The sequence below is a fragment of the Momordica charantia genome (assembly GCF_013281855.1).
Source record: "Momordica charantia cultivar OHB3-1 chromosome 3 unlocalized genomic scaffold, Mcharantia_2.0 BLBB01000003.1, whole genome shotgun sequence".
Taxonomy (NCBI): Eukaryota; Viridiplantae; Streptophyta; class Magnoliopsida; order Cucurbitales; family Cucurbitaceae; genus Momordica; species Momordica charantia.
The window spans coordinates 14,873,566-14,896,158 of NW_028275161.1; the positions used below are offsets into that span (position 1 = coordinate 14,873,566).

Here is a 22,593-nt window from a genome sequence, read left to right on the forward strand (position 1 = left end):
TACGACAAATGAGGAAGAGCTGCTCCTCAACCTCGACTTGTTGGAAGAAAGAAGAGCAATGGCCCAGCTACGCCTGGCGGAATATCAGGGCAGAATGGCCAAACATTACAACGCCCGCGTTCGACCTCGGACCTTTCAGGTCGGACATCTGGTCTTAAGGAGGGTCCAAACCCATGTGGGTACCCTTGATCCGACTTGGGAGGGCCCGTTTGAGGTCAAGAGCATAGTCCGACCTGGGACGTACGTATTGGCCGATCTGAAAGGAGACGTCCTCGCGCACCCGTGGAACGCGTTGCACCTGAAGCGTTATTATCCTTGAAATACCAAAAGGGTTTTCAGTGGATCTGTAAAAAACTGTTTCAAAAGAATTATGATCGGAATAAATGTGATGATTTAATTTCATGATTCCGAGTTCGACCAGAAATTAAATGGCGGCCACGGACTCCCACGCGATCACATTCCAGCAGTCGGTTAAAATTCAATCCTCCAAAACCTTAGGGTACGAGGTGCGATGCCAAAACCACTGATGAACATAAAATTCAAACCTTCAAGGTAAAGGGACGATGTGAAAAGTTCAAAATGATCAAGCCTCTGAACCTGAGGGTACGATCTACGATATGAAGAACAGCTACGAACTTAGGATTTTAGCCTTTTAACGTTTTTAAGTTAAGGGTGCGATGTTAAAAAATCCAGAGTTGGTGCAATGCATTAAATGCTAGACAGAGATTCAAGTTCAAACTTTCAAATTATTTTAATTGAAGACGCGACCTCAAAAGTAAGAGGTGCGAGGTAACATTGGCTACAGTTCAAAGAAAAAGCAAAGAAAGGAAAGATGTTGCCAACAACAAAGTAAAAACAAATGGGAGCTTCTTTATTGAATGGAGAGCAGAGCCAAGGCTTATAGACCTTGCAGCTCTGCTCTGACACTTACAAACAAAAAACAAAAGAGAAGAGAAGAGAAGAAAGACAGCGAAAAGCCTCTTGAAGGGTGGTCGCCTAAAAGCCTGCTTGAGGAGCGCCCTCTTGAGTGGTGCCGACCTGATCCTCTTCGAGGTCGGAGTAGTCAGAGTCCAGATCTCTAACGTACTTGTCCACCAACGCTTGGGGGCCAGGGGTGCTGCTAGGCCCAGACGCCCACTGCTCAGCGTACCTCTTCTTCAGACCACCGAGATCGATCTGAAGGTCAGGCATGTCGGAAGTAATGCCCTTCATGAGAAACTTGAAGCCCGCGTCAGAGAAGTCTTTGGCAAATCCATCGAAGTCAGGATGTTGCCTAAACGATTCCTCCAATAGGGCTCCATTGCTGAGACTCTCCTTCACCGTCTCCAGCTCGGCAGTCGCATGCTTCAGCTCCTCCTCCTTCGCTTCAAGCGCCTGGAGCATGTCGTCCTTCTCCTTGAGGAGTTGGAACTTCTCCTTCTCCAAGCCCTTGGTGATAGCGTGGGCAGCTCGGAGCTGGGCCTTGCGTTTGTCTTCTTCCTTTTTCAGCAGCTCGGCCTTGGTCTCCACCTCGGCTTTCAAAATTTCCACCTCAGAGTGAGCCTTCAGCAGCTCATCCTTCATGGTGGAGGAAGCAGCCTCCAAGGCAGCAGAGAACTCCTCTTTCTCCCTCGCTGCCAGAACATCCCTCCCATCCAGCTCGGCCTTCATGGCCAGAGCCGATTGAATGGAAGCAACGAACGCCTGAAAAAAGGTACAAATAAGAAGTTAGACCGAGCTACCTGTTAGGTAAATTGAGCAAAAACACCAATCTTACCTCAGCGACGTAGTCGATGGTCCTCTGCAGAACGGACCCTGGGTCACTTACAAATTTGGACGCCCTCCTTAGGCAGCGGTCCAAACTTGCGGCCGAAATGCGGGACACCTGGTCCCTCACCCCAGAACTTGACGGCTGAACTCTGAACCGTGCCGTCACATCGGACGTCCCGCCTATCCTGGCCTCAGGATCGTCCACTCGATCTGCGAAGCTCGCAGGCAAGACCCCACGAGCTCCGACCTCCAAGGGGGAGGTGGTCTTCTTCTTCTTCCTCCTTCGCTTCAGAGGGACTTCCTCCCTCACCTCCTCGCCCAAGGGCGGGACGTCCACCGCCTCGGTCTGATCCCTGGGGCGCTTCTCCCTCGAAGGACCCCCAGAAGATTTCAGCTCGATCACTGGGGCTGGATCTTCCGAGGCTGGCCCTACCACAGCAGGGGTGACAGATTTCGAACTCTGGGTGGCCTCGAGAGCATGGGCTCGGCCCTTGGACTTGCGCTTCACGTTGCTTTCAAATCCGCAAACCATGGCTGTAAAATAAAAACAGGGGTCAACACAAGGTTAGAGGAAAAATGAGGGAAGCAAGCTCGGCGTACCAAGTTTGGAGTTCGACCTTGAGGATTCAATGGGACGAACTGAGGGGTTGTAATCTAGCAGCCCGGACTCAAGCAACAGCTTGTCGGTCACCAAGGTTCCGACCTTCCTACCCCTCGGAAAACGTTCCTTGTAATATTTCAGCGTGTCGAAGGAGGCTTGCGTAAGCTCGGGGACTGGTCGGATTGAAACTGCACAAAGACAAAATTTGAGTCAGACCTGGATAACAAGAAAGAAAGTTATCACAAGAAGTAAGAACTACTCCGTACCTAGGTTCCCAAACCTAGTGGGAACGTCAAAGAAGGAACGACCTGACTCGTCCTTTGCAAGCCATTCCTTAGAAGCGTAGAACCACTTCCTCACCCATCCCTTGATGGAGGTCGGCCCCTTAACTATACTGCATGCGCCTTTCCTTGCGTACATATAGAACCGACCAGGCTTCTTAGCTATCCTTTTCGCTTCGAAGCACGCGAGGAGCTGGTCTACGTCTAACAGCTCGACCTCTTCACTATCTCGAGCTCGTAGCCAAAAAAGGATGGCCAAAGCGAAAATGACACCCCACCCATTGGGGGCCACTTGAGCCGGAGCCAGCCCAGTTTGGAAAAGAAACTCTTGGACGAAAGGGTGAAGGGGAAGTCTGAGGCCGTACTCAAACATTTTGAAGTAGAGAGTGACCCATCCCTCTGGAGGATTGTCAGCTCTCTCCCCCTCCTCCGGAATCCTAAGGAGGATGTTCTCAGGGATAGCGAACACCCTACGAAGGGATCCGAGGTAGTGCTCAGGTATCCTAGAAGGGTATTCCAAACCCTGACCCGAGGTGGAGGCATCACTATCCTCCCTGTCATCGGAGAACCTAAAGTTTTCTATCTCCTCGAGCTCGGACTCTAACCTACGAGCTAAATCCTCATCGGATCCTAAGTTGCTGCTCAAAGAGGACGACATGGCTACTACGTTCGAAAGAGAAAGTGAGGGAAGAGACCGACCTACCAAGGGTTCGAGCTACCTTCAGATCGAACTCCAAGAATTCAGGGAACGTAAGGTATGACCTGAAGGATTGGGGGTATTTATAGCTCGTCGAAGAAATTTCCCCACCGTACACGTGTAATCAACGAGCGGCTAGGATCCTCCCTAAGATCCGAAGCGTCGGAATATTTGAATATTCCGACGATAAATCTACCGCAACGGTTATATTTTCCCACGAATAGGAAGTCACCATGTGTCCAAAGCAAGTCGAATGAACTTCTCTGCCAGGTCGAGATCGGACCCGACAGAGAGGGGGCCAATGTTTGGGGAGGAGAATACCCTGGACACGTGGAGGACCCCTATTGGTGCTCCAAGATGACTCATGAGTCATGCCTAGCTCGGACCGCCGAGATCACCACCACTAGCGTTGACAGATGCTAAGTATGAGGGCCGAGGTGAACCTGGCCGAGGTCCGACCTACCGGGAAGCTCGGTAGGGGCCGATGTGAGCTACTGTCAGCGGCGTGATTATCGGGTGTAACCGTCGGTCCCGAGATTACCGGGTGTAACCGACGATCCCGAGATTACCGGGTGTAACCGTCGCGAGATTAGCGGGACTACCAGGTACTCAGACCCATAAGACCGATTAAGGAAGACCCATTAAGTAAGGAAGGGGAACTAATTCCAGATATCGATTAACTGCTTGCCAACCACCCATAAGTAGAGGACCTCACTCCACGATCAGGGACGATGATTTCTGACCTCGAACTAAGCTGGGAATCCGACCTATACTGACTTGATCGTCGGAGTGCTCACCTTTTTGTGCAGGTCCACCCAAGTATTCAGATCGGTCCGGAGGCCGAGTTCGAACTGCAATCTGAAATACACTGTTGTGCATATCCTTGCATAAACAAATGACATAGTGAAATTTAGAGATAATGAATGAATCTTATATTTATTTATTCATTAATTAAACTATATATTATATTGACAAGTGTGTGGAAATGGGAAGAGAAGCATGAATATAGTGGCAGTACTCTGACAGAGATCTCAATGCATCATCCAAATTTGGGACTCCTTTTTGGATGCTTCCCAATGGGGATTTACCTGTCACCTCCATTAAATAGATGGCCAATTTCGTCTTTTTGCATTTTTTTTTTAATCTCTTCTTAAAAATAAAATAGTACAACTTTAATTCAACTTTTTTTTTTTTGAAAAATTTAATTCTAATTAATTTTAGCATTGTGTTTAATAGATTACTAACTTAAAATGTCTTTTAACCGATCAAAATTTTAATTGGTGTCTAATAAATCTCTGAATGCTTGATAAATCTTGGAACTTTCAATCTTGTGTTATGTTAATAGGGTCTTTGACTTTCAATTTTGTGTCTAATACATTTTTGACTATTTTTTTCATTTTTTTTAATTAAGCTTATGGACAATATTAGACATAAAATTATATTTTGCGTCTATTGTGACCCTATTTTAATATGTTTCAATTGTGTCCATACAATCTATTAGAAATTTTTAAGTTGAATGAGTTATTAAATAAAAAAATTTAAAGTCTAGGGACTTATTTGATATTTTCTAAAATTTTGAAACCTATTAGATACAACCGCAAGAGTCAAAAACTAAACTTATATTTTTAACTAATAAAATAAACTATAAGACTTTTTTCTCAAGTGAAATTTCAAGCTATTTCTCTCTTCCCTTCCCTAAATCTGTCTCTTCAACTATGATGTCCTTTGCACAAACTATTTGCCTCTGAATAAATTTGTTTCTGTTCACATATTTGTAAAGCTTCCACCATAATAAATAGGGAAAAAAAATCCTTCAATTTATTTTTCTTTAGTTAAGTGTTATAAAATTTGGTCTTTGCACTATTTTATACCATTTAAGATTTTTCATTTATATTCTTTTACTTTGATTATGAATTCTATTTAGTCATTTGGATTAAGAATTCTATTTTAGTCATGAGTGTTAACATTATTAATTTAATAGTGGCGGGATATATTTATTAGATAAATTTGGACTAAATTAACATAACTGGTAGACATTCGGTGTAATACTAATAGATATGAGCATTCTATTTATGGTTTTTTTATGATAAATTACGATGTTAAGAAATATATACTAAACAAAAGTAATGTTCAATTAAAGTTTCTAGTTAATGTTTAAGGATGAATATTAGACATAATACTCAATGTCTTTAGAAACGAATTTATAACTTAGCAATTTTATTTTGTTTGTATTTATGTTTTATGTTTGGATGATGAGAAATGAATCATCCATGATTCATCTTTCATGTACTAAATAGTTTAAAACTCATCTAATTTTCTTTTCTTTGGATGATATGATTCTCAAAGTACTAATCTTGTTACTTTTTGGTTATTAGCTAGTCTAATCTTAATGAATTTTTGGTCTTTAATATGTTATTGGGTAAAAACGAGGTGTCACGCATCAGAAAGCCAATTAAGTCACGTGGCCGAGTTGAGAAACCAACCTAGCACACGGCTAAGCGCGTCAAAGTAGATCCGAGCATACTGAGAATGGTGTCGAGCATTTCTGAACGTCTTGTATAGAGCACATTCAATAGGCAGGATGTTGATAGCATGTACCTAAACCAGGCAGTTGCCTTTTCTTTTCCATATCTATATCTTCCATTGAAAAATTAACACATCAATTATCTTGAGAAGCTTGCTCATGTAGCCAAGCTAAAAAAATAAAAATATGTTTTAGGGGCTACTCAAGACGCTGGCGTGCCCCTGATTACAATACTATATGAAGTAGAGGATGTAGGTGATCACCATTGACCCCTAACACGATACCGCTCCCCTGCAGAAGCCTGAGAGGTGGAGGAATCTCCTTCCTGAACAGGTTCTCTCTCTCCATGTATAAGGAACAGAAGAACCCTACGTAAGAAGGATTTGGTACACACTCTGAACACCATGTTAAGGATGAATAAACCACTACTTGACCAATCAACCCAAAAACTTAATTTAATCCATTTATAAGTATTTCAACACTCCCCTCACTTGTGGACTTAGAAAATAACATCAAGACCGAACAAGAGTGGAAATCAATATAAAATGGGGAGGAAATGACTACACAGAGGCTTAAACACAGGATCTCCCGCTTCGATATCGTATTAAGGATGAAGAAACCACCATTCAACCTAAAAGTTTAAGCTGATGAGTTGGGTAAATTTAATTCACATATTAAATATCTAATACATCATAGCAATGCGAGATTTTTATTTGTCTAAGGCATCAAGTTTTTCAAGAGAAAGACATACGTGGCACCTACGCGAACTACACCAAAAATCGGCATCAACACAATTCTTGCTGATCAACTTATTGCATAGTATAAGTTGACCTCTATTGTATGAGTTTAAGCTCTCAGATAACTTTTCCTGTTTATTCTCATGTGTTAACAGTAGATTTCCGCCATCTTCAAATACGAAACCATGACATCAAACAAAATAAAAAGAATAAAAACAATTGGGAGACGCGTCCAATTTTCCCTTACCAAATCTGTAGTGGATTGAAGAGTAAATGATATAATATTTAGAACTTAGAAGACAGATTATGATACACTACATTATAAAGGGAATCCAATAATAGAGAAACAAAAGGATTCAACAGCCTTTAATGCAAAAGTCCAAAAGTTGCAGATCATATAATAAGCTTTTATTTATATTATTATCAATGATCTGTTTGTCCATTTTTGTGTGGACAAAGTTGCCATAATCTTGAACTTGAAGTCCAACCTAGGTAGCTAGTTTCTTAAACAAAAGAAGAGAAAAAGAAAAGCATAAATCTAAAGGGCTAATGGCCTAATGGGGCGCTCAATATTCCAGGCTGCAGGTGGTAGACACATGAATTCAAAAGGTCATAACCATCCCATCATTTCTTCAACGCGTAGTGATTTTGCAGGGCCTGAAATGTCTTTTCAATAGGCTCCATAGCTCCACCAGTCATCTAAACCACAACAGCATGGCCCTCAGGGAGATAAAACCTCTCTCTCCTCTTACCTCTTACAACAAGAAAAAGCTCATAAGTGTAATTTTAAAAGTTTCAATTTAATCTCTATGATTTGAGTTCAATCGTTTTAATTTGGTCTCTATAGCTATTAAATTTTCAATTTGGTTCATATGATTGAGTTAAACTACACTTATCGACTCTAAATTATCTTTTATCCATTTGGAATATTAATCCATTTCCTTCTATTTCTACTCGTTCCTAGACCATAACATGCAACAAATGTGTAAGTTAAGAAGTACGTAGGACAAAGATAACGTGTCTGTGTTGGATATCTAGTTGTACAAAGTGAATATGAATTTAATACTTGTTAGGTATGTAACGAATACTTCTTAAGCATAAGAAAGACCTCAATAGTAATATAGGAAAAAATAATAAATTTTGAGAATGGAATACATCAAACTCATTTTTTTGTAAGCATCAAAATGCATAAGTTTATTGACTTTGAATTTCGTTCCGGTATAAAAATGATATATACTTTAAAAAAAAGGTATATTTTAATAAACGTATCCTTGTCGTGGCAGTGTCTTAAATTTTAAAAAATTGACGTGTCATCGAATCCGTGTCATGTCATATCTATGTTTCCTATTTGTATCCGTACGTATTTATTAACGTGCAGGTTAGTATCATTATATTTAAGGTAGGATAATTTGTAAGATTTGTCTAAAAAATTCTACTATAGAATCAAATTGAAACAATGCTCAAATTATCGAGACTAATTTATAATTTATCCAAAACCATGAAAATTACTAGAGACATTATAATATATATGAATAGTTGCCATGAGATGATCTTATCCAAAATTTTTTAAACTAGTTTTGGGACGAAAATACAAATAAATACTAAAGTTTAAAACCCATTATTGTTTTTTTTTTTTTGTTATTTTGTTTTGTTTTTCTTTGTGAAATAAATTTATTCCTTCTGTTTTTGCCCTAGTTTTTAGGGATTTGACTTGCTACTCATTTCTCCAACTTCAGTTGGCTTTTAGTTGAAAACAAATTGTACACCAACTTTGACATAAAGGCAACAAAAATCTTGTCAACAATAGCTTTATTTATATAAAATTTCATTGGACTTTAGCCGATGGATAATTAAAACATCCAATTTGATTTGTATAAGTTATGGTATTTAAATTAATGATTAAATTACAAATTTGATAATTATAGTTTGAAGAAAGTTCCAATTTTGTTACATACTTTTAAAAGTTCAATTTAATATTCCTTTGATTTATCAAATTTCACTAATCTTTTTCTTTTAACAATAATTTCACAAATTTCTTTGTTGTTGCCCTATCGACGTATTTTTTACCTAGCAATCAAACAATGTTTTTCTATTTGGCTAAATCAAACGAAACAGGTAGACTTTATGGGTGAGTAAAGAAAATTTAAGTATCATTGTGAAACTAAGCGCCCTAAATTATAAAGACTATGGAAACTAGATTAAAATTATGCTTAAACATGGGTCTAAATTTGTAATTGAACCTAAATTAATCAAATCACTGTTTTTTCTAACAGACGTTGGATCATCCATCTAATTTATGCTAAAAAGACACCTAATAGTTCTAGTTTTCACAAAACTAGCTTTGAATTTTGGAGCAAGCAGTTGCAGTAAAGACTGTCCGTACAACACAATTTCACATCATTAATTTCACCTTCGTTAACAAAGTGCACAAAATTAACAGAAGCTTTACCCAAGTGCTGTCAAAACAAAAGAAAAATTATCTCACTCCATTTTTTCCTCCCCCCCCCCCCCCCCCCCAAAAAAACCCATATAAATAGTTAATTAATATATCTAATTACCCTTTTACCCTCCTCAGCAAAAGTACATAAATTTTTCCAATGTCTTGTTTTCATCCATGTACTGGAAGAAGCCATTATCATTATGAACATCTTCTTCCACATCACAGTTCCACAGTGGCTGCTGCTGCTGCAATTCTTCTCCAAAAACATTACAATAATTACTATCATAGCCTTGATTCTGATGAAACCCCATTATTCCTGAGGAGCTGATCTGAGTAGAACTCCCATCAGAAGAGCTGCAACTTCCTTCACTTCTTCCAAACCCTAATAACCTCTCCTTGGCCTGTGGAGGATATTCATGATGATGATTATGATGCATCAAGCAGCAACTTTCTTGTGCTTGTTGGAAAAGACAAGAAAGGGTTTGGCCATTATTGCTTTGAAAGTGGTTTGACCAATTTGTTGATGGGATTGAAATGAGAGTTTGATCAATCCCTTGAGGAGGAGGAGAGAGGTTATAGTTGTAATTGACATTGAAGTCTTTGCAGATTAATGATTGGAGTGGTTGATCATGAGATAATGGAAATGGGGAAGCTTGTTGATGAGAATTAGGGAGTATGCTCATAATCTGGGGTTTCTTCTCCTCCATTGTTGACCTTCCCATAAGCTTCTTCTTCAGCTTGCTGTTCCAATGGTTTTTTATGTCATTGTCTGTTCTTCCCGGTAACTGAGTCGCAATGATCGACCACCTGCAATTATTCGAGCTACCTAAATTAGTTTCGTAAATCACTACTGAGCCCAAAAAGTTTAAGTGGATAGATTATGTTTGATTTAATCTTTATTCATAATCTAACATTATAGAGATTCTTGTTCTGATTCCATGTCAAATGACCACTTGATAATTAACCCTTTTTTCTTTTCCAGTTGAAATTAAGTTATTTTGAAAAAGGGTATGTGGGGTCATTAATAATATTTAAAAAAGTACACCTGCTTCCAATGGTGGAAAATAGAGTACAGATTATTCTATCTTCCTCCTCTGTAAATCCTCCATGTTTGATGTTTGGCCTCAGATAGTTGAGCCATCTCAACCTGCAACTCTTCCCACATCTCTTCAGACCTTCCCTCCACCAAAAGAAAAACCCCAACTTAGAGAGAAATTAGATGGTAAGTTTGAGATGATTTAAGAAGGAAAAAAATAAAGTTTTCAAAATTTTCATGGGGTTGATATTCAAAGTCCTAATATATATTAATTAAAGATAAGATACCAACCATTTCATTATGAGAAACATACAAAGGGAGCTAACTCAAAGCACTAAAAGAGCGAAGCGAAAGAAGTAGCGAAAAATACAAAAGGGAGGTCAAGTGAAAGCACTCCAGTTGAGTGAGACAATAGGGATATCGTAATTAGAAAGTATGTGAGGCTTAGAGGACCAATTTGAGGCTGTGAAAATCCTAAAAATTACTTAAAAAAACCCTTAAAAGTGATTTCTTTTTAAAATACTAATAGAAGAACTGTTTTCACTTTAAAACATTTGCTTCAACTGTAATTCCAAACTCACCGTTAGAGATTGTAAGATCAATTTGATTTTCTTCAAAAAATGCTTATAAGAAACGTATTTTCACTCAAAAATATTTCTTGACCAAACCCTAAAAAGGGATTAAGAGATATTGTAAGTTTAAGGTGATTTGCTCTCATAAGTGCTTAGAAAAACAGAACTTTCACTGAAAAGCACTTTTTCAACAAACCCTAAAAAGGACTAACAATTAGATTGTAAGTTCAAGCTACATTTCTTTCAAAAGTACTTTTATTCAGCAAACCCTAAAAAGGATTAAGAGAGATTGAAAGCTCAAGGCAATTTTCTTCCAAAAGTACATATAAAAAAAGGCACTTTCCACTCAAAAACACTTCTTCAGCAAAACCCTAAAAAGGGGATAGAACAAAATCTCAGTTACCAGCTTTGAGAGGGAGAGCAATCCAATTCCCACCAGTGCCATTCTTGTGTATAAAATCCTTGAGCTTAGCATCTTCTTCAGGAGACCAAGGACCCTTCTTCACATTAGCCTTATCACAGCAAGGAGATCTTCCCATTTCTCTCTGTCTTGTGTTTCTTCACCAAATGGGAGAGTGAAGCCAGTTTTTATAGAGAAGATCAGATTTGAGGGTTATTATGGGTATTATCATCATTATTATATATAAACAAATTAAACTCAAAAAGTTTGAAACAGTAAGTCAAAATGATGGACAAATGTTTTGGGAACAGTTTTCTAACTCCTATGGGAACAAGCTAGCTAGTCTGTGGAACTTTCCATCACTTCTTTCATATTATGTATATATTAATGGGAAGATATATGTAATTTTGCAGCCTTTAGTACACCAAACCCTTACTCTCTATACTCAAACTTTTTTTTTTTGGGTTGTTTTTTATCACTTCTCTTAAAAGCATCCAAAGTCTCTCCTAGGCCCTAAGAATTAAAAATTCAGCAAAAAGAAAATTAATAATAATAATAGAAGGACAGACAGAAACAAAAATTTAAGCAATGTGGAGAATTTGACAACCATTTTGATATATCTGTATACAGATGAGTGCATGCATTAAATAAACTAAAAGTTCACTTTTATGCCTTTATAAAATAAAGGTGTTTTTGGTTCGAGGGTTTTGAAACTATCCATGTATTTTTTTTAATACAACGTAAAGGGGTGGAAGATCGAACTCACAACCTTTTGGTTGGAGATACATGTCAATTACCGTTGAGTTATGCTCGTTTTGGTTATCTATGTATTTGTTTATTTTGTTATATGGTGTATAAATCAAAAGTTATTTTTAAGAAAAAGGAAAAAGATATCAATTGTTCTTCGTGCAGGTATCAATACCTTTATTTGAGAGTGCATAAATACCCCTCTTTCAACAGTAGAAATGTACTTTGGTACCATGATTTTTGTTCTATTCTATAGTTTATTTGGCTTGAGAAAAACAACCGTATATTTTCTGATAAGCGTAGAATGACTGTCGACTTGGTCCACTAAATTGTCTTTATTTTGTAATTAAGACATTTCCACCCCTTCTTTAAATTTGAGAGTTTTTACTTAACCTTCCTCTCTCTCCCTCTAATGCAAGTATGTTTCTCACATAACGGTATTCCTCTTTTTCAAAAATATCAAAAAAATTATGGGGAAGCAAACTTGTAATTGTTATAAACATAAACAAAAAATGAGACCCTAATTGAATAGGGTCTAAGAGAGTTAATTTGAACCATAAACTTGAATAAACAATTTAAATATTGTTTAATTATCTAATATATTATTTGTCTCACTTTTGTTACCTCTGTATTCACATTTTATTTGTTTGAACTTAAAAAAATAAGTGAAAATTAATGTATGGTTGAATCTCAGTAGAAAAACTGTTCATGAAGCATGCAATAAATCATATTAAAATAACAAAACCAATCAAAATCAACCAATTTGAACATAGCTCATTGACAATTTTCACATCCACATTCTGAGGTAAATATTTGGAAAGAAAAAATTCACTTGAAATCAAGTTAAAAAATACCCAAACTCTGCCACACCAAAACTTAACTACAAATCATTAGTAACATTGCTCAGTTCACAGATTAAAAAAAAACTGAATAGAAATAAAAAAGAAAAAGGTAAGCAATTAATGAAGTGCCTTCAACTCTACAACTTTGTCATATTGGATATAATATTAATATAATTTTGGTTTGTGCACTGTTTAACTTTGTTATATAATATTTTCAATCAGCTTGAATATAAGGTATATGCATAAATATACATTATAGCATATTGATAGAACAAACAACAAGATTTATGGGCTCAAATGGTCTAATTCAATTATCGCTACTTTCAACCTTTAATTAATGTAAGATTTGTTGTCCAACCTAAACCTAGTTCAACGGGTTAAAACATGATCTAGTAAAAAAGTGGTATGTTCAAAACCTAATCCCACATGTTTTTTACAAATATGAGATATTGAAATTTGAACTTCTGATTCTTAAGAGAAGTGTATGTCATTTGCTGTCAAGCTTGAGTATAGTTTTGAAATTGTGTTTTTCTTTTCCTTTATAATTTTTGATTTATGAGTAAGATTTCAAAATTGTTTTTAAAAATAACTGAAAATCCATACCAAAATGAAAAAAAAATTACTAAAAAATTAGTACAAACATACCAAAATGATTTGTTACACGAAGGCTTATGGAAAAGATAGAACAATTATAAAACGTAAACCATTTTTTTGTTCTAAACCACATCATTTAGAACACAACTTTCCAAAATCAACCATGTAGTTTTTCAAATTTCTAAATTTTAACTAAAAATTCAAAAGTATATATATATATATTTTTTAGTCCAACAATTACAGAGCAGAATCGAATCTTCAACTTTAAATATAATGATTGATTTCTTGTCTACTAAATTTGGATGGGGCCGAAAAGTATTTCTAAAACTTAATGAAATCAATAAACTAATTGTAAATAAAAACAACCCTACTTTACAAAAAGATAAAAGAATAGATATAAAATTATCTCCAACATAATCAAACATGAGAAATGAGACTTTTAGAGTTTATTCGTAATGTTTTTATTTCTTGTTTTTCTTTTCTTAGAAAAATGAAAACATAAATATATTTGATAAACTATATATTTATTGTTTTTTGTCCGTTCTTTTCTTATTATTAAAAAAGAAATAGAATCATGTATTTTAACCATTTATTGTTTCTCGTTTTCTAAAATTGTAAATTAAAAAAATTTTGTTTTTATATAAAAATTATTTTTTTAATTAAATATTCAAAATTTTATGTTATTCTTTTTTTCTAAAAGAAATTGTTATATATATATATATTAATACTCGATATGCATTTTGTAAGTCAAGGATGGTGAAGTAATATTTGTTATTATGTTTTGAAAAAAACTGGAAACAAAAATAAGAAACTTAGGCCTGTTTGGCAATTTTCTCATTTCTTGTTTCCACTTTTATTACCAAATATAAGCATTTTGCAATTATTTATGTGTCTTGTTTCTCATTTTTTAGAAACATTCTCGAAATGATAGAAATTTTGAAAACAACATAAACATATTTTTCTTGTTTCTTATTCTCATATTTTCAATTTGTATAACATAAATGAAAACATTTTTATCACTTTGAAATCCATGGCGTTGGGAGTCATAAAGACAAAAAACGAGAACATTACCAAACAGACTATCGTGCTGTTTCTAATATTTCTATAAAATTTCAGTATCGTTTCTAAAATAAGAAACTTAAATAGTTACAAAACAGTTATATTTCTCAAAAGTCGGAAACAAAAAACAAGAAACAAGAAACTACCTTAGCCTTACAAATCCATCAAAGAGCAAATCAAAAGGCTATTACCTCCTCTGGCTTGAATTCATTTTAATTTCATACATCTCATCAGGTTCTAGAGTTAGATTACATGCTCCCTCTAGCCCCATTGACAAAAAACCAAAGCTACACTAAATAATTTGCTGTTGAACTCATGAAATCTTTAAATATATAGGCATTTTGTGACACACCCAAATGCAAGAACAGTGGCCTCAAATTGCCATAAAAACCAAAACCCTAAAATCCATCTCTCCTCTCTTTATATTTTTATACATATAGGGAACAAACCATACATCATCAGCATCAGCAGCATAGGGCTGGTTCTGTTCTGGTCTATCTATATTTCCAAATAAATACCAATCTGCTCTCTATTTCTTAAACAGAGAACTATACAATTTTGGTAATCTCAGACCTAAAACTAGAATTCCCTTTTTTTTCTTTTCTTTTCTCATTTAATAGATATTGATGATGATGATGATTATGAATGATGAATATTCTTTAGGGGTAGCTTTGTAATTATGGAAGTTTTTTTTTTTCTATTTATGCTAATGCCTATGAATAGTAGAGAGAAATTAAAATAAACTTCACTACTGTTTCTGTTTGTTTGGTTTGCCCTTTCTATTTACTACTACTATTCTCCACCTAGATCCTTTCTTTCTCCATCATTTGACCTACCCACCCTTTTCTTTTTGGAGGAGAATTAATTGCAGGGTGACCATATGGATATGGCCTTTACCAGCTATATATAATATAAATATTTTGTTTAAAATCTAAGTATTTAATGTGTCATTCTCTTTGCCAATTGGAAACCTACCCTTTTTTCTTAAAAAAAAAAAGAAAGATTTAATCTTGGGTTGAATTTCTATCTAGTTTAAAACTAGTATTTTGTTACGTTTTATCTTACATTTAGGAAAATTTATAATTTTTATTCTTGTATATATATGGTGGTTTGATAAATTATTTTTAACATTAGACTATTAATTTCCCTCCCGTGTCCAGAAGTCAAAAAAAAAAACATTAGACTATTAATTTAATTTGGATTAAAGTTGATTCTAAATTTGGATACTTGATGAAATTAATTTCTATATTTTTGAAGTTTTGAACCATTTGGGTGGCTCATTGGTCAAAAAGGGTCAAGTAAATCAAAAGAATTTAGAGTGAAATGAGTTCAATTAACATGATGGCCACTACGTATGTAGGAATTAGGGTCAGGCGGTTGTCCCGTGAGATTAGTCGAGGTGAGTGCAAATGAGTCTGAATACTCACGGATATATAAAAAAAAATTAAGAAAATATGAAATTTGGGATTCAAACTTACGATCTTTTGGTCAGAGACACATGCTTGTATTCTGGTTGGCTTGGACTCTTTTGTTAACGCCAGTGTACTTTTAGCATTTTGGATGTGATATTGGTGCTCAATTTTAAATTTTACTCAAACTAGAACAATATTTCTAATAGTATGATATAGATATTAATACAATTAATCATCTTATTATTTCTTTATAACTCTTAAACAGGTAATATTTAGTATTGAAATTAATGTATAAATGGTAGTTCAGAGATTTACTAAAATAAGGATAATAACAGTGTCTAACCATGGTTTATCCATTTATTTATTATCGTCAATATTTAATTTATTATTGAAATTAATATATTAAGTTTATTTATATATTTACTAAAAGAAAAAGGGTAATATTGTCTATAAAAACTATCATAGACTGACCTAATAGTATTAAACATTGTGAAAAAAGTGTGGGAATGGGAGATCGAACTCACAATACCTTTTGGTTGAAGATATATGTCAATCACCATTGAGCTATGCTCACTCTGGCAAGCATTGTGACAAAAGGTTAGACTTTTGGCAACCTACTCATAATAAAATCCAACAAATTTCTTCTCGACTAAATGTTTTCTCTTTTTAATACACCATGTGAATAGAGATTTGAACTCACACGACATTTTAGTTGGGATATATATCTTAACTAGTTAAACTATATTTATGTTAGCCCCAACTAAATGTTAATATTGATTATTTTATATCATAATTTATTGTTATTTGTTTAGTGTATATGTGATAATTTAGGGTAACAATTGAAGTATCTAATATAGTAATCTTTAGTTTCATTATTTGATTCATAAAATCATGAACTCTTTTTTTAGTTGAACTATATGTGGTGAATAGGGATTCGAAGATCGATCAATGATATATGTCTTAAATAATTAAACTATGCTCAAGTTTGCATGTTCATGAAGTTTATATTAACAAGTTTCAGTCACGTGAGATGTGGTGGACTCTTAAAACTTTATATTATATTACAAATTTAGTCTTTAAAATTTCAAATTTGTGTAATTTACTTTAACAGGTATCTAATGGGTCTCTAAATTACTTGTAATTTTGTATCTAGTAACTCCCTATTTTTTCTTTTAAGTGTCTAATTGGTGAATTGTGTGTATCTCATAAGTCCTAGAACTTTTAATTTTGTATCTAATAATTCTTCACCTATTTGATATTTTTCAAGTTCATGGATCTATTAGACAAAATTTAAAGCTTATAATTCTATTTAAATACAAAATTTAATGTTCGGAAACTTAATAAACACTCTAAAGTATATGGGTTTATTTGACACAAAATTGAAATTTTAGGAACCTATTCGACAATTTCTCAAGTTTAAAAACTTATTAGACATAAACCTAAAAGTTTAAGTACTAGACTTTGAAATTTAAACTGTTTATAAAAAATATTGTGCATGGTAGTGGGTGACATTTTAATAAATATATATGGTGCATGGTTGTTGGTGACATTTTATATAATACAATGATCCAAGTCAAAACAGACTCAACTTATTGCCAACTTCCCCCACCAAAACTTCAAGGTTTGATAAGCCTAATTTCAAAGATTTTGGCTTATGTTATATAATTCTAGATTAAGAATTCATGTCAACATTTGATAAAACTATGAGCTTGTTCATCTTGTTACATTAATATAATTTAGACTTTATTAACCCATATTCAAATAAAAATAAATAAAATAAGGCACGTGTTAGTTTTTATATAAAATATACTTTGTATACAATCAAGACATAGACTTTCCTTTCAAAAAAAAAAAAAAAGCATAGACTTTATAAATTCGTCCCCATTAAAATTGTAAGCCAAACATCTTTTACAAATTACTTAGAAGTCTTGAGTGCTTTATTTTATTTTATTTTTTTAATTTCCATCTTTTGAGTGATCAAATTCTAACTTTAAAAAGGCAAAAAATAAAAAATAAAATTACCCTCCCGAATGAGGATTTCATTGAATTTTTACCAAAAAAACTTTGAATAACAGTTCAATCTAGTTAAAAAGGGAAATCAGGCAAGAAAAGTTAAGGCCGTGTAATACAATTTTGTTTTCAGCATTTTTTTGTTTTCGAAAAGTGAACTTGCGAACACTATTTTAATTTATATATTTCTTTGTTTTCCATCTTCATTTTGAAAACGTTTGCAAAATTTAAGCTATTAACCACTCATATTTGTTTTTTAAATTTAGATGAGTTTAAATGTGTTTGAAGAAAGGTGAAAACATTGTGAAAAAACAAACATAATTTTAACAAATATAAAATTAAAAACTAAATGAAACTAGAGCTAAATTACCATTTTAGTTGAGTTTGGTTTCAATTTGATCCCTTAATTTTTAAAAGTTTCATTACAGCTCCTGTTATTTAGTTAAATACATCAAAACTCTATCATAATAATTTTCTTGCGTGACACGTTTTCCTAAGAGACATGATAGAGAGTAGCAATGAACTAGCATTTAGTATAAGGATACATGCGAAGGTTAAAGTTCCTAAGAGAAAAACATTTTGACAGGCATTAGTCGAATTTATTTTTACTTTTACTTCTAATTTGATGAAGAAAGAAAACCAGAAACTATTGTCATTGCACATCATGAAATCTCAGAAAAAAGTGAGGTGTTCATGAATCATGTATAGTTTTATTAACACTTTCCCATATCATCCTTAGCAACAACAGAAAATAAAACTTTACATACATCAAACCAATACAATAACATGTAACACAATTCACAATAGGACAGTGTGTAGATGATCAGTGTGAGAAGCAGCTTTAAAAACAAAGGAGATGAGGAAGAAATTTAGGTGAGGCAATCATTTTGGAGAAACTCTTTCATCTGTCTCATCTAAGGCAAGTTTTCCCTGCATCCAGCCCTGCAGCATTTGAAGTGCAGCCTTTGGCTGATCCATTGGCACCATATGACCAGCATTATGAACCTGCACAAACCACCACACTTTCCCAAATGATTCAAAAAATCCTCTACTTTAGGGTAGAACTAGAAGCTATATGGAGTGCAGCTGAATGACTAATTGTTTCGTCTAAGCATTGGGCCGAAACAAATATTCGAGTATGCATGTGAGAGGGGCATTAAAGAATGAAGGTTAAATGAGAAGTTTAATCCTCGAACTTCCATATTGTGTCTAATAAGTCTCTAATCTTCCAATTTTATGTTTAATAAGTTCCTGAATTTAAAAAAAAATGTCTAATAGGTCAGACCGTCAGAGCCTTATTTGACACAACATTGGAAGTTTAGAGATCCAATCTACTGGACACTCTAAAGTTTCGAGATCTTTTACCTACAATAGAAAGTTTATAGACCTATTTAGATACTTTTTAAAGTTCAAGTACATGTTAAACACAATTCTCAAAAGAAAGGAATCTTCGCATCTTCCATAACACTTCTCGTCTTTTTTAGAATTTTTGTAGGTGTACTAATTTCTACTTGGTGTTTAAATCATAGGAAATTATTTTGTAACTACAGTCTATGATAGACCAAGATTGGAAAGGTGTAATTCACAAGCTGTTTTAGGGAGGGGCCCTCTCATCCCCTGCCCTTATGCTGTTTTATTGCCTTGCCTCTAATATGTTTTATGTTTCCTATCAAAAAAATAAAAAATAAAAAATGGGGCTAGACTTATAATTTAACCAATGAAAAAAGTTAAATTTGCTCTAAGTTTTTTGGTCTAGTTAATTGTCTAACTTCTAAGTGGCAATGTTCAAATGTTTGTTATTCATATCTGGGGGGGGAGAGAGAGAGAGAGACCTTTAGGAAAGAGAGAGGACCATGGCTTTTGAGAAGCCCAGCTTCTTTGCCATCTACTAGGAATGGAACAATTTTGGATGCTGCAAATTCTTTCTGACCAGACCAATTCATTTCATGAACCCACCTTGAATTCCCTTCAAATTTCAAAACAAAAGTAAAGATTCTTTTAGAAACATTTTCCAGAAAATAATGGGACTTCAAAAGGTAAAGGATTTCGAGATACAAGCATCGAAAACTTACCAAGCCAATTGCATATCAGATCATATTCACCAGCATACACCAGCACCTTTATTCCATCATCAATGAGAGCTGGAATCCCAACCTCAAGATTTCTCATCCAATCCACAAGCATGGCACTGTAAACCTTACTACTGCACGACATGAAGTCCAAATCCCCGACCCCGAGCGCATTCCTTACTGATTTTTGGTTGAGGAATTTCTCCATGTTCGAGAAGTCATAACAAAGATTTCCAATGCATTCCTTTCTGACATCATAGTACTGCATAAGAAAGACGTGACAGAGTTTTCATCATAGGGAAATGGTAATATTTTCATCACTAAATTCAACATGGTACTTCAACTACAAGATTTGATTGTTTAGTTTATCCGTTCTTACATTTTTGTCTCCAACGATACTCATGATTCTATTGAATATGTTGTTGCATACGATGTAAGACGATACACAAGCACTTCCACCATCAGTACCTGATGGATTCATTACATAGTAAAGCAGACCAAAGAGAACTTACTTGGTCATATCTCATGACATTAAGTATTCGAAAGAAACTTTTATGGATATTTAGAAAGTTACCACAAATTTTGATTGCTTTCTCACAGGCTGGGACCAACTTGTTGATCTTGTTGAAGTCAGATTTTCCAATCAGTCCCATCTCCAAGGCATAATCAGTGTATGCTTTATACTGAATTTCGGGATTTGTAAGGCCGTTGCCGATCGCAAAACCCTGGTAAAGCACTCGATTTATAAGTTTGGTTAAGAGAATGGAAGAAAGAAAACATGTTGAATCAGGGAAAATATGTAATATAGGTACCTTAAGATTTATGTGGATTCCCTGTTTTCCTTTATTTCCTTCGTGAACTCTGGCTGCAAATGCAGGAATGTAGTGCCCAGCATATGATTCGCCAGTGATGTAAAAGTCGTTTGCAGCAAATTCTTTATGCTCAGCAAAAAATGCCTGAGAATATGAGAACAACCAAAAGGAAAGGGGAAGAGATTTGGTTAATCTCATAGGATCTCTTGCCATCACACGTTGTATCAAAGTGCTGTTATACTAGATGAAAACGAAGGGAAAATGTAGTACCTGCAAGAAGTCATACAAGTCATTGCTAACGCCTTCTTCATCGTGACGAATGTCTTCGTCATCAGAAGTGTAACTGAAACCTGTTCCGGTGGGCTGGTCGACATAGATAAGATTTGATGCCTGCATACAAGGATCCAAAACAACTGAAATCAGATGAAGAAGTATAAGAGAATGATTTCGAATACAAAACAGTAAAGCAGGAAGCGACCTTATCCCAGCCATAGTCATTCCAAACAAGAGACAAGTTGTTTGCAATTTGGAATGGACCGTTTTCATAGAACATAGCAAGCTCACTGCTACACCCTGGCCCTCCTGTTAACCATATCACAACTGGGTCCTTCTTGCTGTTTCTTGATTCAAAGAACAAGTAGAACATCCTGCAATATATGAGTTATGAATAAAGAAAATATATCAGTCCTGTGAAAGTTCCCAAAAACCGAACATTAGGAGGGAGCCGGGAAATACAGAAAGGAATCCCGAATTCAAATGATAACCAACAAATGAAAAGATTCCTTGTTCTTTTTTTAATTAGTAAGTTGTATATCCTTCGCATGAATATACAGGTCAATGCAAAGTCTCTTCAGTTGGAACTAATTAGAATCAAGAGTAATTCATTCACAACTTGAGTTATAAAAGATTCACAGTCAAGATTACAACAGAAATAAACAAAATTTTAGAGACTACTAGTCAAACCAATCTTGTGATAGTAAAATTTATAACAGGCATAAACAAAATTTTAGAGAGACTAGTCAAACTAATCTTGTCCATAGGGTGAATAACTTGTTTGTATCCACAGAAAAAACATCCTTTTTTTCCTTCTTTTCTTCATCGCATTATCAGATTTGGAATGAAGAATCAAAGACAAAGTACAATGGCATCTTATATAATATGTAGCAGGTATAGTTATAAAACTCTGATTGATGTGCTTAATTACCTTGCTGATTTAGTATGAGGAAGGGGATAATACCCAGCATGGTGGCCAAGTTCTTGAACTGATGGGTCTTGACTTTTTCTTCCAAGGAAAGGGAACTGAAAGCTTTTTTCGACGATTCCCGAAGAAGAAAATGAAGGGTCTTCTGTTGCAATGTTAACGGATTCCTTGGGGAACAAGTTGAGGTCTCTAATGAGCTTCTCTGCTTGAAGGATTGGATAGTTGATTGTTGAAGATATGGTGGGTTGGTCTTGGTTTGGAGAAGTTGCAGAAGCCAATGACATAGGAAGGAGCAGAAGGAAAAAAAGACAAATGTGAGGAAAAGAAGTTGCCATTTTTTGTGTACAAGAAGGGATATATCTCTTCCGACTATGGTTGAGGATATATATAAGGTTCTGTTAAAAGCAGATGAACTACCTATTTTACTTGGCTGATAAGGCTAAAACAAACTTGGAGTGAAGAATGTCTAAAGTTATAAAGAGAGAGAGAGAGAGCCTAGAGTGGGTGGGTGGGGATTTGGGAGATGGAGTTGTAGAAAGAAAAAGCAAAGTTAAAAGAAGCTCTACTCATTGAGCAAATACTTAAAAGAGAAAAACAGGAAGAAAAGAAGGAAAGAAAAGTGGGTTTTGATATTTCTCTCCAATTAGCTCTGAAATAACAAGAGCTGAAGTATTATCTATTCATAGCATCACGGGATGAATAAGCACAGCTGCAGAGCCAAAGGGAATCAAACAGGACAAGAATTATAAATGTTCTCTGGAATTATCAAAATGTTAATAATAAACATTAGAATAAGTGGCCTATTCCAAC

At 34.9% G+C, this 22,593-nt stretch overlaps 1 protein-coding gene and 1 pseudogene across 1 annotated transcript; both read right to left on the reverse strand.

Annotated features, from left to right (window-relative positions):
- Nucleotides 1–9,160: 9,160 nt before the first annotated feature.
- Nucleotides 9,161–11,176, reverse strand: LOC111020476 (transcription factor RAX1 pseudogene; annotated as a pseudogene).
- A 7,213-nt stretch (nt 11,177–18,389) lies between these two features.
- On the reverse strand, nt 18,390–22,454 carry LOC111020491 (serine carboxypeptidase-like). The gene is made up of 9 exons (XM_022297172.2): nt 21,787–22,454; nt 21,061–21,229; nt 20,853–20,972; nt 20,583–20,726; nt 20,345–20,495; nt 20,150–20,238; nt 19,774–20,032; nt 19,534–19,667; nt 18,390–18,706 (listed from the first exon to the last, which is right to left on the reverse strand). The coding sequence occupies exons 1-9, from the start codon at nt 22,116–22,118 to the stop codon at nt 18,584–18,586; spliced, it is 1,521 nt and encodes a 506-aa protein (XP_022152864.1). The 5' UTR covers nt 22,119–22,454; the 3' UTR covers nt 18,390–18,583.
- Between the last annotated feature and the right edge of the window lie 139 nt (nt 22,455–22,593).